The sequence below is a fragment of the Bos javanicus genome, chromosome 12 (genome assembly GCF_032452875.1).
Source record: "Bos javanicus breed banteng chromosome 12, ARS-OSU_banteng_1.0, whole genome shotgun sequence".
Taxonomy (NCBI): Eukaryota; Metazoa; Chordata; class Mammalia; order Artiodactyla; family Bovidae; genus Bos; species Bos javanicus.
The window spans coordinates 69,806,421-69,824,294 of NC_083879.1; the positions used below are offsets into that span (position 1 = coordinate 69,806,421).

Consider the following 17,874-nt stretch of genomic DNA (forward strand, 5'->3'; position numbering starts at 1 on the left):
GCACAGAAGCACACACAATCTGTTATCAAAGTCAGCATTCCAGGAGAACTTTGTCCTTCTAACAGAAAGAGAAATCCAAATCTAGTCTTGTACCAGTTTGCTTTTAATAATAAAAGTCATTTACTTAATTAAATTCAATATAAACTTAGCCCATCTGTACCATGCACAAAGTTGTTTTTTCAGTGTTGCCTTACTACAAACCTTTCATCATTTTCTGTATCTATGTTATTTTGTTTTTAAATTATCCCACGTTGAAACAACTGCATAAACTTCCATCATTTAACTTGATTTAGCACAACTCTAAAATTTTACATTAACAAATATCTGTAGAGATCATTTATATCTAAAAGGCACAAAAAGAGAAATGCAAATTTCTCTTGTAACTCATTATACAAAACTCAATCATCTTGGCTATTTTCAGGAATTTTTTTTTCTCCATTTCTCAAGTATCCACTTAAGTTTTAAAAAACAGATAATAGTAATAAACAGTAATGTAAATCATTTGCTCACATTCACATGGTTCACTTTAAGCAAAACCAGAAAGAGGGAACAGGATTTGGACTCAGGCAGGAAGACAACACAGACACCCACACACACATCCTCCAATATAAGCCAAATTGCAAAAAGCCCATTTTGATACAATAGCAGAGCCATTAGGGGTCATTGTTCTCCAGATCTTAGAGAGTATTGAGAATACACAGGGCTACAATAAACATACAGTTTTCTTTCATTTACATGAACATAGCTGAAGATCTCCCAGTTTTGCAACATATACCCTAGCGGGACTGTAAGATGGAACAGAGCTCTGATCATCCATTATTCATGGCTGGTGTCATCAAATATCAAGCAAACAACAATTCAAAATGTTCTCTCAGGATCACAGTTCCCTAGCCCCAAACAGGGAGATTCCAAAACCATGTTCCTTTAGTCAAAATGGGGAGAACTTCAACCACCATCCCATCAGAAATAAAGCTGAATGAATGACCAAGGCTAGTCCAAAAGGGAAAATGCTAACCAGTGCTGCACCACAGACAAACCTATTGGCATCATCACACATGAGCTGCATTACTCACCAAAGACATCTCAGTTGGCCAGTGCAAATACTGACGCACATACAAACAACAAATATATGGTCCCACATACAAAGAACCAGCCCAGGTATAGCCCCCAAATTCCACCTCCATTTCCAGATGGAGGCCACAGAGTGACCTGGCTCCCAAAAGAGAATGGACACAGAGTGACTCACCCCAAAATGATACACTAAACTATATAGAATATGGTTGCACAGACAGAAATTCAGAGGAGGTGTAAAAATTTTACATCCACACCCAGATAGAGGCCTCTAAACAGATTGGCCCAGCTCTCTAAAGAGAACAGACCCAGAGTGGCTCACTTCCTGTAAGGAAGCAGCCCAAATGGAGTAGAGAGAGTTCCCAGCCTGCACAAGCTGGAATGACTTACCTTCCAAGCAACACTGAATGTGGACTGCAGCTCCAGACATTTCTTTGCTCCAAACAGTCTTGTGCCATGAGGCAGTTGGTACCTCTCAAGGACAGTGCCTCCCAGTTCCTTGGAGCAAATGAGCTCCAGCAGCCTCTGGGGACTCAGAGAAGGGGCTTTCTGTGGCTGGAGTCGACCTCCACAGCCACACTCTTGGCTACCTTGCCAAAGTTGTAACTGAAAGCAAGTTCATGTGCCTGATGTACAGTGAGGCCAAACAATAAGGAAATGTCAGAGTTTGGAGCAGAGCAAGGTTTATTGTAGGGCCATGCAAGGAGATGGGTGGCTCATCCCCCAAAACTCTGAAATCCCCGAAGGATTTCAGGAAAGTATTTTTAAAAGCTAGGTAAGGGAGAGGGGTCACAGGGTATGTGATCAGCTCATGTACAGTTCTCTTGATTGGTTGATGGTGAGGCAAAAGGACAGTGTCACAGGGGTTAACATTATCAATCCTTAGGCTTCAAGGGACCTAAGGAGCTATATGCTCATGGTCATCAACTAGTTAACATCTTCCTTTAGGTGGGAGTTTTCTCATCTTAAAAGAACTCAGGAAATATGATTCAAATACTGTCATCTAGGTGCTTCAGATAGGAGTTAAAGCAGAGGATATGGGGAAGGGATCTGTCTTGGGAAGACCCCATAGGGTCCTGCTCAGTTACAGATAAAGACCTATGAAGGACTGGGGTGGAGGCAGGGTAGGAGGATAAAGGTAGGTGTGTCAGTGAGTGTTCAAGATGAAAGATGAACAAGATGGAAACCAACCTGGCTGTGAGAAAAGGTTCCTTTTGGGACAGAGGGATATGTGATGTGAAAAGCAGGTTGGAGCTACTGCAAATATGCAGACACTCACATTGGTCCTGATTGTACTGAGGCAGGAGGCTTGGCTTTGCAAGCTGCATAAGATGATATATCTCTTAAATTCACCTAAATGCACCAATGTTTCACAGAAGGCAGTGGCACCCCACTCCAGTACTCTTGCCTGGGGAATCCCATGGATGGAGGAGCCTGGTAGGTTTCAGTCCATGGGGTCGCTAAGAGTCGGACATGACTGAGCGACTTCACTTTGACTTTTCACTTTCATGCATTGGAGAAGGAAATGGCAACCCACTCCAGTGTTCTTGCCTGGAGAATCCCAGGGACAGGGGAGCCTGGTGGGCTGCTATCTATGGGGTTGCACAGAGTCAGACACGACTGAAGTGACTTAGCAGTAGCAGCACCAATGTTTATTTCTCAGGGACTGATAAACTTTGAGCAAACTGTTGAAGCATCAAGATAACTCACAAGATTCTCAATTCTTTGGTCTTGAGTTGTGTCCTTTAATTAAGAAAATATGAATTACATATTCATGTGCATTTAATTCAGGTTCTGGAATAATTATTTGATCCAAGTAAAATAGTTTCTTTCCTATGCTTTGTTTTCTCAAATCCCAGTGAGTGGCATCAAAGGCTTGCTTTGGTAGGCAGATATATTCCCTACTTTCAGAAAGGATACCTGGAACTTGGAAACAAGAGCTCTGTCATTCCTCATGGGGAAGAAGTTTAATAGTGTTTAGAAGAACGTGGTTGATTGGAACAGATACTAAAGACCAGATATTCTGAGGCGAATCAGTACTAGGCACTCAGAGGGACTTTGGTGATGATTGAGTCCTGTACCTAGTGGTGGCCATGCACCTGTTACATGCAGATAGGGCATCACCTGCTCATTGCTTACTGGTTACAATCAGCAGTACTTTAATCCCATCACAACATTGGGAGTTGGTCAGCAAGAATAGTATTTTACTTGTGGTTCCTCATTTTTTACTCTCACTGTTACTGAAATTTTGCAAATGTATCAAATGTGTGTGTATTTTAAAAGTTATCTGTGTGTAATAATAGTATATTCTTGGTGTTAGCTGTAGTGTGGGAAAAAGTGTTGGGAATATGTGTGTTGATAAGACAAGGGACACTGTGAAGAAGTATAAGTCTTTGATTAGCTGATAGGAGAGAAGGGAGACAAAAGGCCAGGCATGAAGCAGAAAAGGCCTAGAAGTTCTGAGGCAGGAAGGCTCTGCAGTGCCCACAGCCTGGTGGACCCCAGGGCAGAGGGTGTGGAGAAAACTGGGGAGCCTTGGGGAGGGTGGGGCATGCAGCCTGCACTGCTGCTTCAATTATTTTGAAGTGGAAAGAACAGAGAGTGGATGAAAGGGGAAGGGATGAGAAAATGGATTTTGAGCAAGTTTTAGGAACCAAGGAAAGTCTCAGAGGAAAGGAGAGAAGATTCTAGCTTGAGCATTGACACTCATGACTAATTGGATTTGGCTTGGGCCACTCTGAAAGCCAGCATGGTGACCCACATCAAGATATCTCACCAGCAATGTGGGTGTTCTGATATCACCCTGGATGGGTTCCAGTGACATCTGTGGCAGGCACTGTGCTTGGTCATGGAGATTCCATATAGTATGTAAGTAGTCATTGCCCTGAAGGAATGTGGTCTCCGGTGGGATAGTTAGCAGGATATAATATGGTTGCTGGATGAAGATCTATAGGAGGAGAGGGAAGGATAAAGGATCATGGTGGAGAGGACAATTCTTGGGATGGAACTGGGTTGAGGGATATAGCTCATGGTAGTGGTTGAATTGTTGAGTATACGCCCTCAGGGATAAATTGGAATTAAGGAGTCAATTTATCCAGGTCTCCAGGTCCAAATCCTTATTTAGGTGGTGACATGTGGTTTAGGTTCCTGTCAGTCATCTAAGGGAGGTGAAAATCTTTATCTTTCTATGGTATCCAGAGGGCTCTGTCTGGCATTTTGAGATTTGGCAGCAAAGGAATTTGTGAAAGTCCTTAAATCAAGAGCCATGGGGAAAGAAATTTGCCTGATTGAGCAAATTCATCTCTTTTCTGCATGAGATTACTCAAGAGTGGTGTCATGGTGACAGCTGCTCTTTGTCTGACTTTGTCCTGTTCAGAGCAACATTGATCCTTTCAGCTAATCCCTCAGCAGCCCAGGCGGGTATTCTCCAGGTGTTCTCCCCACTTTCCAGAGATCAGTACTGAGAGGTTACATGACTAGTTAAAGGTCATACAACCAGAGAGTGGTAAAATCTAGACTCTGACACAGGAGGATTTCTGCCTGAGGTATACCAAGTACAATTTTTTCTCTTTAAATTTAAAAAAATAGTAAAATGCACAAACCATAAATGTATCATCTTAATTACTTTTAAGCATTTGATTCAGGGTTGTTATGTACATTCACATTATAATACAACCTATTTTCAGAACTCTTTTCATCCTGCATCAGTGTGTCATTAAATACTAACTCCCCAGTCCCTTTCCAGCCCCTGGGAATCACAGGGCCACTTTGTTTCTCTCTAAATTTGACTGCTCTGAGTACCTTCATGTAAGTAGAATCATACAGTATTTTTCCTGTGTCCATTTTACACCCCCTCCCTCACCATCAGTGTGTAAGGGCCCAGTTTCTTCACATCTTTGCTAAACCTTCTCTTTTCTTCTTTGTTCTCCCCATATTAGTTCCTCTAAAATGTGTGAGATGGTGTCTCATTTCCCTAATGGTTAGTGACATTGAGCATCTTTCTTGCTCAAGCAGAATTTTACAGAGGACCTCTCAGGCAGGATGTCATTATCTGGGTAAGTCCCAGTGCTAATTTCCTGAGTGATTTCTCTGGGGAATAAGTGTAAGATAAATGACCCAACATCTTTTAAGCCAGTTTGGTAATAAAACTCATAGATTTATACTTTTGTTTTGGAAGGAAATTGAGACCTAGAAATATTAAGGGTCATGAACGTTCTGAACTGGAATGGAGTAGGGGAGCAGCAGGGAGGTGGACCTTCAAGGCCCTGGGTCCTCATTACCACTGCTGGGAGTAGAATCCAGTCTGCTGTCTCCTGGAAGGGTCAGGGTCCCTTAGGCATGCCAGGCAGAGTTTGCACAATCTGAAGCTCAGTCTGTTATTCCTTATTTAATAATTCATAGACATTCATTTGTTTAACATATAATTCTTGAGCATCTTCTCTGCATTATAACTATATTGTGCAAGGAATAAAGCAATAGGTATAAGAAATCTGATCTCCACTTTTACAGGTTGTTATCATCTCTCCTTGAAAATTTCCTAACTCTGGCAAAATCAGTAAATTGATCTTAATCTTTGGGCTATCTCTGCATATTAATTATTATCACTTAAACAGTGCATACTGGATTTGAATGGGGTTTTGTGGGGTGACCTTCTATATAGTTACTGTTTTCTCTTATTAAAATTAATAAGTAATTTGCAGAGAGATAATTTGAGATTATGTTAATATCATCAGATCAGGTCAGTTGCTCAGTCGTGTCCGACTCTTTGCGACCCCATGTATCGCAGCACGCCAGGCCTCCCTGTCCATCACCAACTCCTGGAGTTCACTCAGACTCACGTCCATCGAGTCAGTGATGCCATCCAGCCACCTCATCCTCTGTCGTTCCCTGTCTGTCGTTCCCTTCTCCTCCTGCCCCCAATCCTTCCCAGCATCAGAGTCTTTTCCAATGAGTCAACTCTTCGCATGAGGTGGCCAAAGTACTGGAGTTTCAGCTTTAGCATCATTCCTTCCAAAGAAATCCCAGGGCTGATCTCCTTCAGAATGGACTGGTTGGATCTCCTTGCAGTCCAAGGGACTCTCAAGAGTCTTCTCCAACACCACAGTTCAAAAGCATCAATTCTTCGGCACTCAGCCTTCTTCACAGTCCAACTCTCACATCCGTACATGACCACAGGAAAAACCATAGCCTTGACTAGACGAACCTTTGTTGGCAAAATAATGTCTGGGCTTTTGAATATGCTATCTAGGTTGGTCATAACTTTCCTTCCAAGGAGTAAGCGTCTTTTAATTTCATGGCTGCAATCACCATCTGCAGTGATTTTGGAGCCCAGAAAAATAAAGTGTGACACTGTTTCCACTGTTTCCCCATTTATTTCCCATGAAGTGATGGGACCGGATGCCATGATCTTCGTTTTCTGAATGTTGAGCTTTAAGCCAACTTTTTCACTCTCCACTTTCACTTTCTTTTACCCATTAGTTTTAAGTTCCTTGAATAATTTTCTAACTACATTGTTACTTCTATCTATGTTTGTTTGTATTCTAGAATGGAAAAGCTTTCCCTTCTCTCCTGTTTATGTGGCAGTAAGGATTCATGGATTCATTCATTATTTAATGGGTTATAATTCATTGCCATATATTTATATATTTTTTTTCTAAAGGTGAGATTGTTTCTTTTATTTATTTATTATTTCTGGCTGTGCTGAGTCTCTATTGCTGTGTGTGGGCTTTCCTTGTGAAGAACAGGGGCTACTTTCTAGTTGTGGTTTGTGAGCAGTGGTCTCTCTTGTTTCAGAGCACGGGCCCTAGAGTGAGTGGGCTCTAGTAGTTGTAGTTCTTGGGCTCAGCAGTTGCAGCTTAGGGGCTCTAGAGTGCTGGCTCAGTGGTTATCCTGTGACATGTGGTATCCACCTGGACCAGGGATCAAAGCTGTCTTGCCTGCATTGGCAGGCAGATTCTTTACCACCAAGGAAGCCCCATTTATTTGTTTCTGTGCTTGAAGTATCCCAGGTTTGTCTAGTGAGAGCCCTTTAAGCTGACTTCCCTGTCCTTTCTACACATCTTCATGATTCTGTTGAAAAAAATTTACACAACATGAAAGTTGGGAATTACAATTTATTGAGGCAAAATGAGGACTGCAGTCCAGGAGACAGCCTTAGAGAAATGGCTCCAGGGAGGCAAGAGGAGGACCTAGGATATATAGGAGTTTTGCAACAAAGGGCAAGTAGTCAGGAACATCAAAATAATATTGTAAATTAAAGAAAATCGAATATCCCAAGTTAAGGAATTTAGCGCTTTTCTATATATGGGAAGACAAGAGTCTGGCTCATTGAAGTTATTCCTTTGATATGTATCTCTGTTATCTGGAGCCAGTATCCTGTGTTTTCATATGCTGAATTTCCTTAGGGCTTATCACAGGGAATGGCTGCAGAGAGTGGCTGCAGTCTTTGGCTGCTAGATGGCAAGTATTCTTTTCCTTCCTGAATTTTCTCAGGGCTCACCAGCTCTTGCTGATGTTTGTGACATCCTTATTTACTAATATTGCAGGAAATATTTAATTTCTTAAAATAATTTCATCTCTCAATTCCTTGAGCACTTCCTTATTTCATGGTGCAAGGCCCGGCTTGTACTTTCTCTGGCTGTTGTTTTTCACCTACTGATAGTGGTTCTGCTGCTGGAAATGCCTGGGGTTTTGCTCACCTGGTTCATACTAGTTATAGCAGCACCCACAGATGTTCACCTTTTGGAGCCAGAATTGTGACCTGACCTGTACTTGTAGTACTTAGGATTGTGAGAAGAGTCTCAGCAACAACCATTAGGGAACTTTGAAAAGGCAAGGTTTATTACTCACATGTCCTGGAGGGCACAAGGCACATGTTGGGTGACACAGTGATGTTCTGGATGAAAGAGAGAGAGTTCAGTTCAGTTCACTCAGTAGTGTCCGACTCTTTGCGACCCCATGGACTGTAGCATGCCAGGCTTTCCTGTCCATCACCAACTCCCAGAACTTACTCAAACTCATGTCCATTGAGTTGGTGATGCCATCCAACCATCTCATCCTCTGTTGTTCCCTTCTCCTACCGCTTTCAATCATTCCTAGCATCAGGGTCTTTTCCAATGAGTCAGTTCTTTGCATCAGGTGGCCACAGTATTGGAGTTTCAGCTTCAGCAGCAGTCCTTCCAATGAATATTCAGGACTGATTTCCTTTAGGATGGACTGGTTGGATCTCCTTGCAGTCCAAAGGGACTCTCAAGAGTCTTCTCCAACACTACAGTTCAAAAACATCAATTCTTCGGCGCTCAGCTTTCTTCATAGTCCAACTCTCACATCCATACCTGACTACTGGAAAAACCATAGCTTTGACTAGATGAGCATTTGTCAACAAAGTAATGTCTCTGCTTTCTAATATGCTGTCTAGGTTTGTCACAGCTTTTCTTCCAAGGAGCAAGCATCTTTTATTTTCATGGCTGCAGTCACCATCTATAGTAATTTTGGAGCCCAAGAAAATAAATTCTGTCACTGTTTTCATTGTTTCCACAACCATTTGCCATGAAGTGATGGTACCGGATGCCATGATCTTTGTTTTTTGAATGTTGAGTTTTAAGCCAGCTTTTTTATTCTCCTCTTTCACTTTCATCAAGAGGCTCTTTAGTTCCTCTTGACTTTCTGCCATAAAGATGGTGTCATCTGCAAATCTGAGGTTACTGATAGTTCTCCCAGCAGTCTTGATTTCAGCTTGTGCTTCATCCAGCCCAGCATTTCACATGATGTAATCTGCATATAAATTAAATAAGCAGGGTGACAATATATAGCCCTGACGTACTCCTTTCCCAATTTGGAACCAGTTCGTTGTTCCATGCCTCACTGGGGTTGAGATTGTGGTATCTAGTATTCAGCAGGTTCACTCTTTATTGGTTAATTAAAACATGAGAGTGGGAATTAAAAGAACAGGAAGGGAGAAGCAAGCAGGCAGTGAGATAGTCTGCTATCATGTCAGCCTGAGCTTTCTACAAAAGGGAACTTCATGGGTGAGCTGGCCTGGCTCTTTATCTAGTCGTGTAGCTGGCATGTGTTCATTGGAGGTGAATGTAGATATTCTTAAGACTTCAAGTCTAGGAGGAAGCATCTCAAGTAACCCTGAGAAAAGTGCTCTGAGGAGGTGAGGGTGTAGAGTCCAGTTATATAGGAGTTTTACCCTAAAGGACAGGTAGTCTGAATGTCAAAATATTATTCTTAATGAAAGAAAGCCAGATATCTCAAATTAAAGAATTTAGTGCTTTTCTTTGAATGGGAAGATGCAGGAATCTGGGCTTATGGAAATCATTCCTTTGATATGCACCTCAGTTATCTGGGGCCAGTATCCTGTGTTTTGTCATCCTGAGCTCCCTCTGGGGTCATTATTGGGAGTTGCTGCAGTTTGACCCTGTTGCTGGGAAGGATTGAGGGCAGGAGGAGGAGGGGCAACAGAGGATGAAATGGTTGGATAGCATCATCAGCTCAATGGGTATGAGTCTGAGCAAACTCTGGGAGATCGTGAAGGGCAGGAAACCCTGGCGTGCTGCAGTCCATGGGGTTGCAATAAATCAGACATGACTGAGCGACTGAACAGCAACAACATATAGCATGATTTTTTGTTTGTGTTTGTTTCCTTCCTGTGTTCCCAAAGGACTCACCAGTTCACTCACTCAGAGGGAGGTGGCTGCAATCATTGATCACTCTGGCATCCTTTGTTTACTGATATGGGAAGCATTATTTTATTTCTCAACTGTGAAAGTTCTCATCATGAGAAAAGTATTTTGTAATTGTGTAGGTTAAAGAAACAAAGCTTCTAACATTTGGGCGCTGGAATGTTCTTTGCGACTGGTGTGTCTTTGCTTTTAGGACCCCTCCAGTATATAGGGCTAGGGCATATATATGAATGTATTGTTGTTTAGTCATTAAGTTATGTCTGACTCTTTTCTGACCTCATGCACGATAGCCTGCCAGGCTCCTCTGTGCCTGGGATTTCCCAGGCAAGATACTGGAGTGGGTTACCATTTCCTTTTCCAGGGCATCTTTCTGACCCAGGGATCGAATCCATGTCTTCAGCATTGGCAGGTGGATTCTTTACCACTGAGCCACCAGGGATGCCCATATATTCCCCAAATGTAGATGTTTCTTTTTAATAAAGCCCATTAATATAGGGTTCTAATTAGACAGAGATTGTTACCAAGCCCAAGCTCACTATGCTTACCTCACAATAGACTGATGAATCTGACAGACAGCTGCTGAGGCAAGGTAGAGACTTTAATTGGGGAACTGACAGAGAAGATGGCAGGCTAGTGCCTCAAAATAACCATATTATTGGGGTCTGGATGCCAGTTTCTTTTATAGATCATAGAGAAAAAAACAATAAGGAGCTAAAGTCAAAAGTCAAAATAAAGAGGGAAAGGCAGTAAAGTAAAAGGGTCTTTAGTCTTGCAAAACATCTCCAAGGGAATGGTCAGCCTTTGGAAGGGGTGTTTTAATCTCTTCTACTCACAGGTGGGCAGGGACAAGCTATCTCTCCGTGAGCTGAACAAAGGCACTGTAGTTTACAGTCAAGCAAAAGGGCAAGGGTTTTTTGAGGCAGACCATTGTGTATGATTTTAATAATAAAAGCAAGTCAAAGAAAGAGTTTCCAACATGGAGTCAGAATTGGCTTCTTCTCTGCAACAAGATGTATAGTTTGAATTTATGTCTCTCTTCTTTTTTCTTAATTTTTAACAGGTGGATAAATCCCTTGTTTAAAATTGGTTATAAACGGAGATTAGAAGAAGATGACATGTACTCGGTACTTCCGGGAGATCGCTCCCAGCACCTTGGAGAAAAGCTGCAAGGGTGAGCACAGGCAGCAGGGAGAAGGGGACAGAGAGTGAGAATTTCCACGTTTTGGGCAGGCTTTGCCTTCCTCTGGGTTCTTCTGAGCCTCCTGCCCTGACACTGCATACTCATCCCCCTCAGGCTGACCCCGGTCTTAGCCCACTTTGGAAGCTTGGGGAGCCTGTGTTCCCTGTGCATCAGTGCAAGTGGAGGGAGCCCACAGCTGAGGCCTTGGAGGCTGAACTCTGTCCTGGGAGGTGGGATCCCTGGAGTGTTACTGAGTCCAGGCTCACTCTGCTCGCCTCATGACAGACCAATGAATCTGAGAGACAAGGTGTTGAGGCAAGGAATATGACTTTATTCGGAAAGCTGGCTGACTGAGAGGATGGCAGACTAGTGTTCTCAGAGTAACCATCTTATCGAGGTCTGGATGCCACGTTCTTTTGTAGAATCAGAGAGAGAGAAGCAATGAGTAACTAAAGTCAAAAGGCAGAATAGAGAGGGAGAGGGAGTGGGGAAGTAAAGTGAAAGGATTTTCAGTCTTGCAAAACATCTCCAAGGGAATGGCCAGCCTTTAGAAGGGGAGTGTTACTCTCTTCTATTCACAGGTGGGCAGGTCAGATTATCTAAGAGCTGAACAAAGGCCCTTTAGTTTACAGTCATTCAGAAGGGCAGGGTCCTCTGAGGTAGGCCATTACATATGATTGCAATAACAAAAGCACCAAAAAGCAAGTCAGAGAAACAGTTTCCAACTTTTAGTCAGAATTAGCTTCTTTTCTCGGAGAAGGCAATGGCAACCCACTCCAGTACTCTTGCCTGGAAAATTCCATGGATGGAGGAGCCTGGTGGGCTGCAGTCCATGGGGTCGCACAGAGTCGGACACGACTGAAGTGACTTAGCAGCAGCAGCAGCAGCTTCTTTTCTGCCCTCTTGAGCTGTTCATGGTGCTGGGAATCCAGCAAAGTTTGCCAGGAACTTGTTTCCTGAGACTAGGACTTTTCCCTTCAAGGCCTGTTGACGGGAAACAGGCCTGGTGCTTCAGGGTCTGCACCATTCATGTTTGCTCACAGGAGCCCTGTGAGCAATTAGTCAGCATCTATGGGGCAGCCACAGAGTGCCCTGTGGTAAACGCTTACCTTCCACTCTGCCACTTCCCCGTTTTCCCTTTGGTGGACACGCTGTTCTTTACTGTGTTTTGTTTCTCACCACAGGTACTGGGATCAAGAAGTTTTGAGAGCTAATGAAGACACACGGGAGCCTTCTTTAATGAAAGCAATCATAAAGTGTTACTGGAAATCCTATTTGCCTTTTGCGATTTTTACGCTTTTTGAGGTAAAAGGTTTTATATACAGTGCATTGCTGTATATATGCAGATCAGTACTGAGATGGATGCAACTGGTAGGGAAAGAGGCCAGTGGTTTAAGATCAGAGGATAAAATGTCTAGGAAACATGATGTAGCTCAATGGTTGTATTTATCTTTAGAACAGAAAGATGCTTAAAGGACTGGACCTCTGGGGGATTACTCTTTTCCTTTTAACTGATTAAAATGTACTGTCCTGGAAAGAAGGACTGAAAAGAAAAGACATTTTATTCCAAGTTAGGATATTGTTGGTGATTAGTAAATGATATAATGATCTTTGACCAAAAAAAGATCCTACAACCTCAAGGAATATGTGTCTTGTGGTTTTACTTCTCTCCCTGTGTCATTTAGCATGTTCCTCTGACAGCTTACAGTCCATGGGGTCACAGAGTTGGACATGATTGAACAACTAACACTTTCACTTTCTGGCACCTTAAGTTAGTGGTTAGAAGCTGATCTGACTCATTCAGGATTTCCCTGCCCCTTCTCTATGTAGGAGGTAGGCTTGTAGGGTTGTGCATCTCCCTTATAAAGTAGATAAAGTCTTCTCTTTTTGTGTGTGTGAGATGTTAGGAACTATTCATGATCATTACTTAAGATTCATTAACTCATTAGGAATTACAAAATGTTGATGTTCTAATTCTAATTTTTACCTTTTTCATTTATTAGCTCAAATACAGAGTCACTTTGTCATTGTGAACTCTTTGGTTACCCTGAGCTATAATATGCATAGGAATGGCAGGGAGAATTCTTATTTTTTTAACTTAAAACTTTTTTTTCCCTTCTTTATTATTTTTGCCAAGCCAAGTGGCATGTGGAATCTTTTTTCCCTGACCAGGGATCAAACCCATGTTCCCTGCATTGAAAGTGTGGAGTCTTAACCACTGTACCACCAGTGAAGTCTCTTTCTCACTTTTTTTTTCTTAATATATGTGCTTTATTGTAGTATAGTTGACTTACAATGTTTCAGGTGTACAGCAAGGTGATTCAATTATATATAGTAGTGTTAGTCACTTAGTCCTGTTCAACTCTTTGTGACCCCATGGACTGTAACCTGCCAGGCTCTTCTGTCCATGGAATTCTCTAGGCAAGAATACTGGAGTGGGTTACCATTTCCTTCTCCAGAGGATCTTCCCAACCCAGGGATCGAATCCAGGTCTCCCACATTGTAAGTAGATTCTTTACCATCTGAGCCACAAGGGAAGCCTTCAATTATACATATATGCATATATTGTTTTTGAAATTATTCTCTATTATAGGTTATTATAAGATATTGACTATAGCTCCCTACGCTATAAAGTAAACCTTTGTTGCTTTTCAGGTATTTACTTTTTTTAAAATTAGAAATCTAGCATTCTATCCATACTAAGTCAAACAAGTAGAATCAAAATTACATAAAATTTTTAGCTAGGCAAAAATTCATGTTTTCTAAAATATATATATTATACATATTATATGTATACAAAAGCTTTCTTACTGTGCTTTATGATAAAGGTTTGAGAAAGAACATCAAAAACAAAAGAAGAGATGGGGAAATTGGAAAACATAAACTAAATAAAATTGGAGCATTAATATGAAATAGAAAAAGTGAAACAAATTAGATAAAAGTAAAAGATCATCATATAGTCCAGTTATTTTTAAACATGGCTGTTCATTAGAGATATATCTAAAGCTCTGGAGAAAAAAAAGCAATACCTAGACATTTGTATTTTTCAAAAAATTCCGAGATAATTCTGATATGCATCTGGATTTTAAAAAGTGATAACACATTTTCCTATTAAATTTAAGTTTTCATGATATAGAGTTCTATTATTTTTCTGTTGACCAATCATGACAAAATAGTATTGAGTGAGTACTAGTTACATGTTTACAATAGTAAAAGATTTTTATCAGTTTTCACAATCAGTTGCCAGATAAAAAAGAAAAGATAATTACAATTGCAAGCCATAATTAACCTAACAGTATAAAATGAGAGAAAGAAGTGAAAGTGTTAGTTGCTCAGTCACGTCTGACTCTTTGCAACCCTGTGGACTGTAACCCACCACACTCCTCTGTCTGTGGGATTCTCCAAGAAAGAATACTGGAGTGGGTTGTCATTCCCTTCTCCCGGGGATCTTCCTGACCCAGGAATCAAACTTGGGTCTTCCACAGGCAGATTCTTTACTGTCCAAGCCACCAGGGAAGCCTATTAACAATATAAAATAATTACATACAATTTGGGGGTCAGGCAGAGTGATATGGTAAGTGGAAGTGCACATATGCATATATTTTCATCCACTCAACCAGTCTGTGTCTTTTGGTTGGTGCATTTGATCTGATTACTGTTTTCTTAGTTTTTTGAGTTTATTTTCTGTAGATCTTTTCCTTCTCTTGTGTTTCCTGGCTAGAGAAGTTCCTTTAGCATTTGTTGTAAAGGTGGTTTGGTGGTGCTGAATTCTCTTAACTTTTGATTATCTGGAAAGCTTTTGATTTTCCCATCAAATCTGAAGGAGAATCTTGTTGGGTAGAGTATTCTTGGTTGTAGGTTCTTCCTTTTGAACACTTTAAATATATCATGTCATTTCCTTCTGGCTTGTAGAGTTCTGTTGAGAAATCAGCAATTGCCTGATGGGAGTTCCTTTGTATTTGTTGTTTTTCTTTTGGTGCTTTTAATATTTAATATTTTATCTTTGTCTTTAATTTTTGTCAGTTTGATTACTGTTTCTTGGTGTGCTCCTCCTTGGATTTATACTAATTGGACTGTCTATGCTTCCTCAACTTGGTTGACTATTTCCTTTCCCATGTTAAGGAATTTTCCAGCTATTATCTCTTCAAATAGTTTCTCAGGTTCTTTCTTTCTCTTTTCTCCTTCTGGGACCCCTATAATGCAAATGTTCACATTTTTAATGTTGTCTTTGTCTTCATTTCTTTTCATTCTTTCTGTCCTCCAGGTCATTTATTTGTTCTTCTGTCTCAGTGATTCTGCTATTAATTCCGTCTAGTGTATTATTCATCTCTGTTTAGTTCTTGTAAGTCTTTGATAAACATTTATTGCATCGTCTCCATTATTTTCCCAAGATCCTGGATCATCTTCACTATCACCATTCTGAATTCTTTTTCTGGAAGGTTGCCTAGCTCCACTTCATTTAGTTATTTTTCTGGGGTTTTATCTTGTCCCTTCATCTGGGACATAATTTTCTCCTTTTTCGTTTTGATTGATATTTTGTAATATGGCTCTTGTTTTAGCTGCTGTAGGGCTGTAGTTCTTCTTGCTTCTTCTGTCTTCCCTTTGATGGAGGAGGCAAAGAGGCTTGTGTAAGCTTCCTGATGGGAAGGACTGGTGGTGGGAAAAACTGGGTCCTGCTCTGGTGGGCAGGGCCTTGCTCAGTAAAGTTTGAATCCAATTATCTGCTGAAGGGTGGGGTTGTGCTCCCTCCCTGGTAGTTGTTTGGCCTGAGGTGACCCAGCCCTGAGGTCTATGGGGTCTATGGTAGGGTTAATGGTGACTTCCTAGAGGGCTTACATCAAGGGGGACCTTCTTGGACTGCTGCTTCCAGTGCCCCTGATCCTGTGGTGAGCCCCTGCCAACCCACGCCTTCACAGGAGACCTTCCAACACTAGCAGGTAGTTCTGGTTCAGTATCTTGTGGGGTCCCTGTTCCTTTCCTTTGGGTTTTGGTGTGCATGAGATTTTGTTTGTGTCCTCTATGACTGAGTCTCTGTTTCCCCCAGTCTTGTGGAAGTCCTATCATCAAATTCCACTGGCCTTTAGGTCAGATTCCCTGGAAAGTCCCAGTTCCTTTGTCAGATCTTCAGGCTTGGAAGCCTGACATGGGATTCAAACCTTCACAACAGTGGGAGAACTTCTTTGGTTTTATTGTTCTCCAGCTTGTGGGTCACCCACCCAATGGGTATGGGATTAGATTTCATCGTGATTGTGCCCCTCCTACTGTCTTGTGGTGTCTTCTTCTTTGTCTTTGGATGTGGGGTATCTTTTTTTTTTTTTTTTGGTATGTTCCAGCATCCTCCTGTCAATAGTTGTTCAGCAGTGAATTGCAGTTTTGGTGCTCTTGCAGAGGGAGATGAGTGCATGTCCTTCTACTCTGCCATCTTGAACTGCCTGTTTTTACATGTTAAAAACTAGTTTTCAAAATAGTGAGTTGCTTCTCCTCTGGGGCTAATGAATTTGTTTTTGTTTGTTTTTGTTGTTTATTTTGTTTGTTTTGTGAAGCCCCAGAGTATTTAAGCATTTCTGATGTGCTTCAGTTGTTATGATGATTATAGTTGTTATGCTTATGCCAAAGTTTGGCCATCTTTGTCCAGTGGGAGTCTATCCAGGTTGGGTCTTAAGTCTTTTGTACATATTCTAGTAGGCTTAGCTAGCCTTTTCTGCTTTCTGGTGTGACAAGTTATTTCTAGTTCACCTTGTACAGCTTTTCCCCCAGCCCTGGTATCAGCATTTCTTCAAGCAACTCTGGCTCCTTTTGGTGGGAAACGGTATTTAAAGTTTATAGTCTGAGCACAAGAGTTGCTCCTTGCTGATTAGTTGGTTATTATTTCTCAGCTTTTTGATTGGACAAAGACAGAATACATTTAACAGTTTTTAAATTTGGTTTATTTTTACTTTTGTTTGTGCTGGGTCTTTGTTGCTGTGTGGGCTTTTCTCTGGTTGCTGCGAATGGGGGCTACTCTCTGGTTGTGGTGTGTGGGCTTCTCACTGTGGTGGCTTCTCTTGTTGCAGAATACAGGCTCTAGGGCAGTTGGGCTTCAGTAGTTGTGGCACATGGGCTTAGTTACACTCTAGCATGTGGAATCTTCCTGGGTCAGAAATAGAACCAGAGTCCCCCACATTTGGTAGGTGAATTCCTAACCATTAGACCACCAGGGACGGAGAAGGCAATGGCACCCCACTCCAGTACTCTTGCCTGGAAAATCCCATGGATGGAGGAGCCTGGTAGGCTGCAGTCCATGGGGTCACTAAGAGTCAGACACGACTGAGTGACTTCACTTTCACTTTTCACTTTCATGCATTGGAGAAGGAAATGGCAATCCACTCCAGTGTTCTTGCCTGGAGAATCCCAGGGATGGCAGAGCCTGGTGGGTTGCCATCTATGGGGCTGCACAGAGTTGGACACGACTGAAGCGACTTAGCAGCAGCAGCAGACCACCAGGGAAGCTGTAGCATACATTTTTTTTAAGGGAAACAAATCACGAATCTATACGAGTATTTCCAATTCAAATCAGATTCAGGACATTAGTGTTTTTTCTTCATCTCTTTTCTCTTAGATCTATAATATATCTCTTTTTTCCTGTCATCTATTCTCTGTTGTCCCATATCTAATCCCAGTTTTCAATGATTCAGTTCAGTTCAGTCACTCAGTTGTGTCCAACTCTTTGTGACCCCATAAACTTCAGCACACCAGGCCTCCCTGTCCATCACCAACTCCCGGAGTCCACCCAGACCCATGTCCATCGAGTCGGTGATGCCATCCAACCATCTCATCCTCTGTTGTCCCCTTCTCCTCCCGCCCTCAATCTTTCCCTGCATCAGAGTCTTTTCAAATGAGTCAGCTCTTCGCATCAGGTGGCCAAAGTACTGGAGTTTCAGCTTCAACATCAGTCCT

The 17,874-nt window shown here is 41.8% G+C and overlaps 1 protein-coding gene across 1 annotated transcript in view; it reads left to right on the forward strand.

Moving 5' to 3' along the window:
- The window catches only part of LOC133258056 (ATP-binding cassette sub-family C member 4-like), a 296,999-nt gene that overhangs the window by 43,429 nt on the left and 235,696 nt on the right, over positions 1-17,874 (forward strand). The window contains exons 2-3 of the mRNA XM_061434395.1: positions 10,819-10,929; positions 12,123-12,243. Of these exons, the coding sequence (XP_061290379.1) occupies positions 10,819-10,929; positions 12,123-12,243 (232 nt within the window). The remainder of the gene's footprint in view (positions 1-10,818; positions 10,930-12,122; positions 12,244-17,874) is intronic.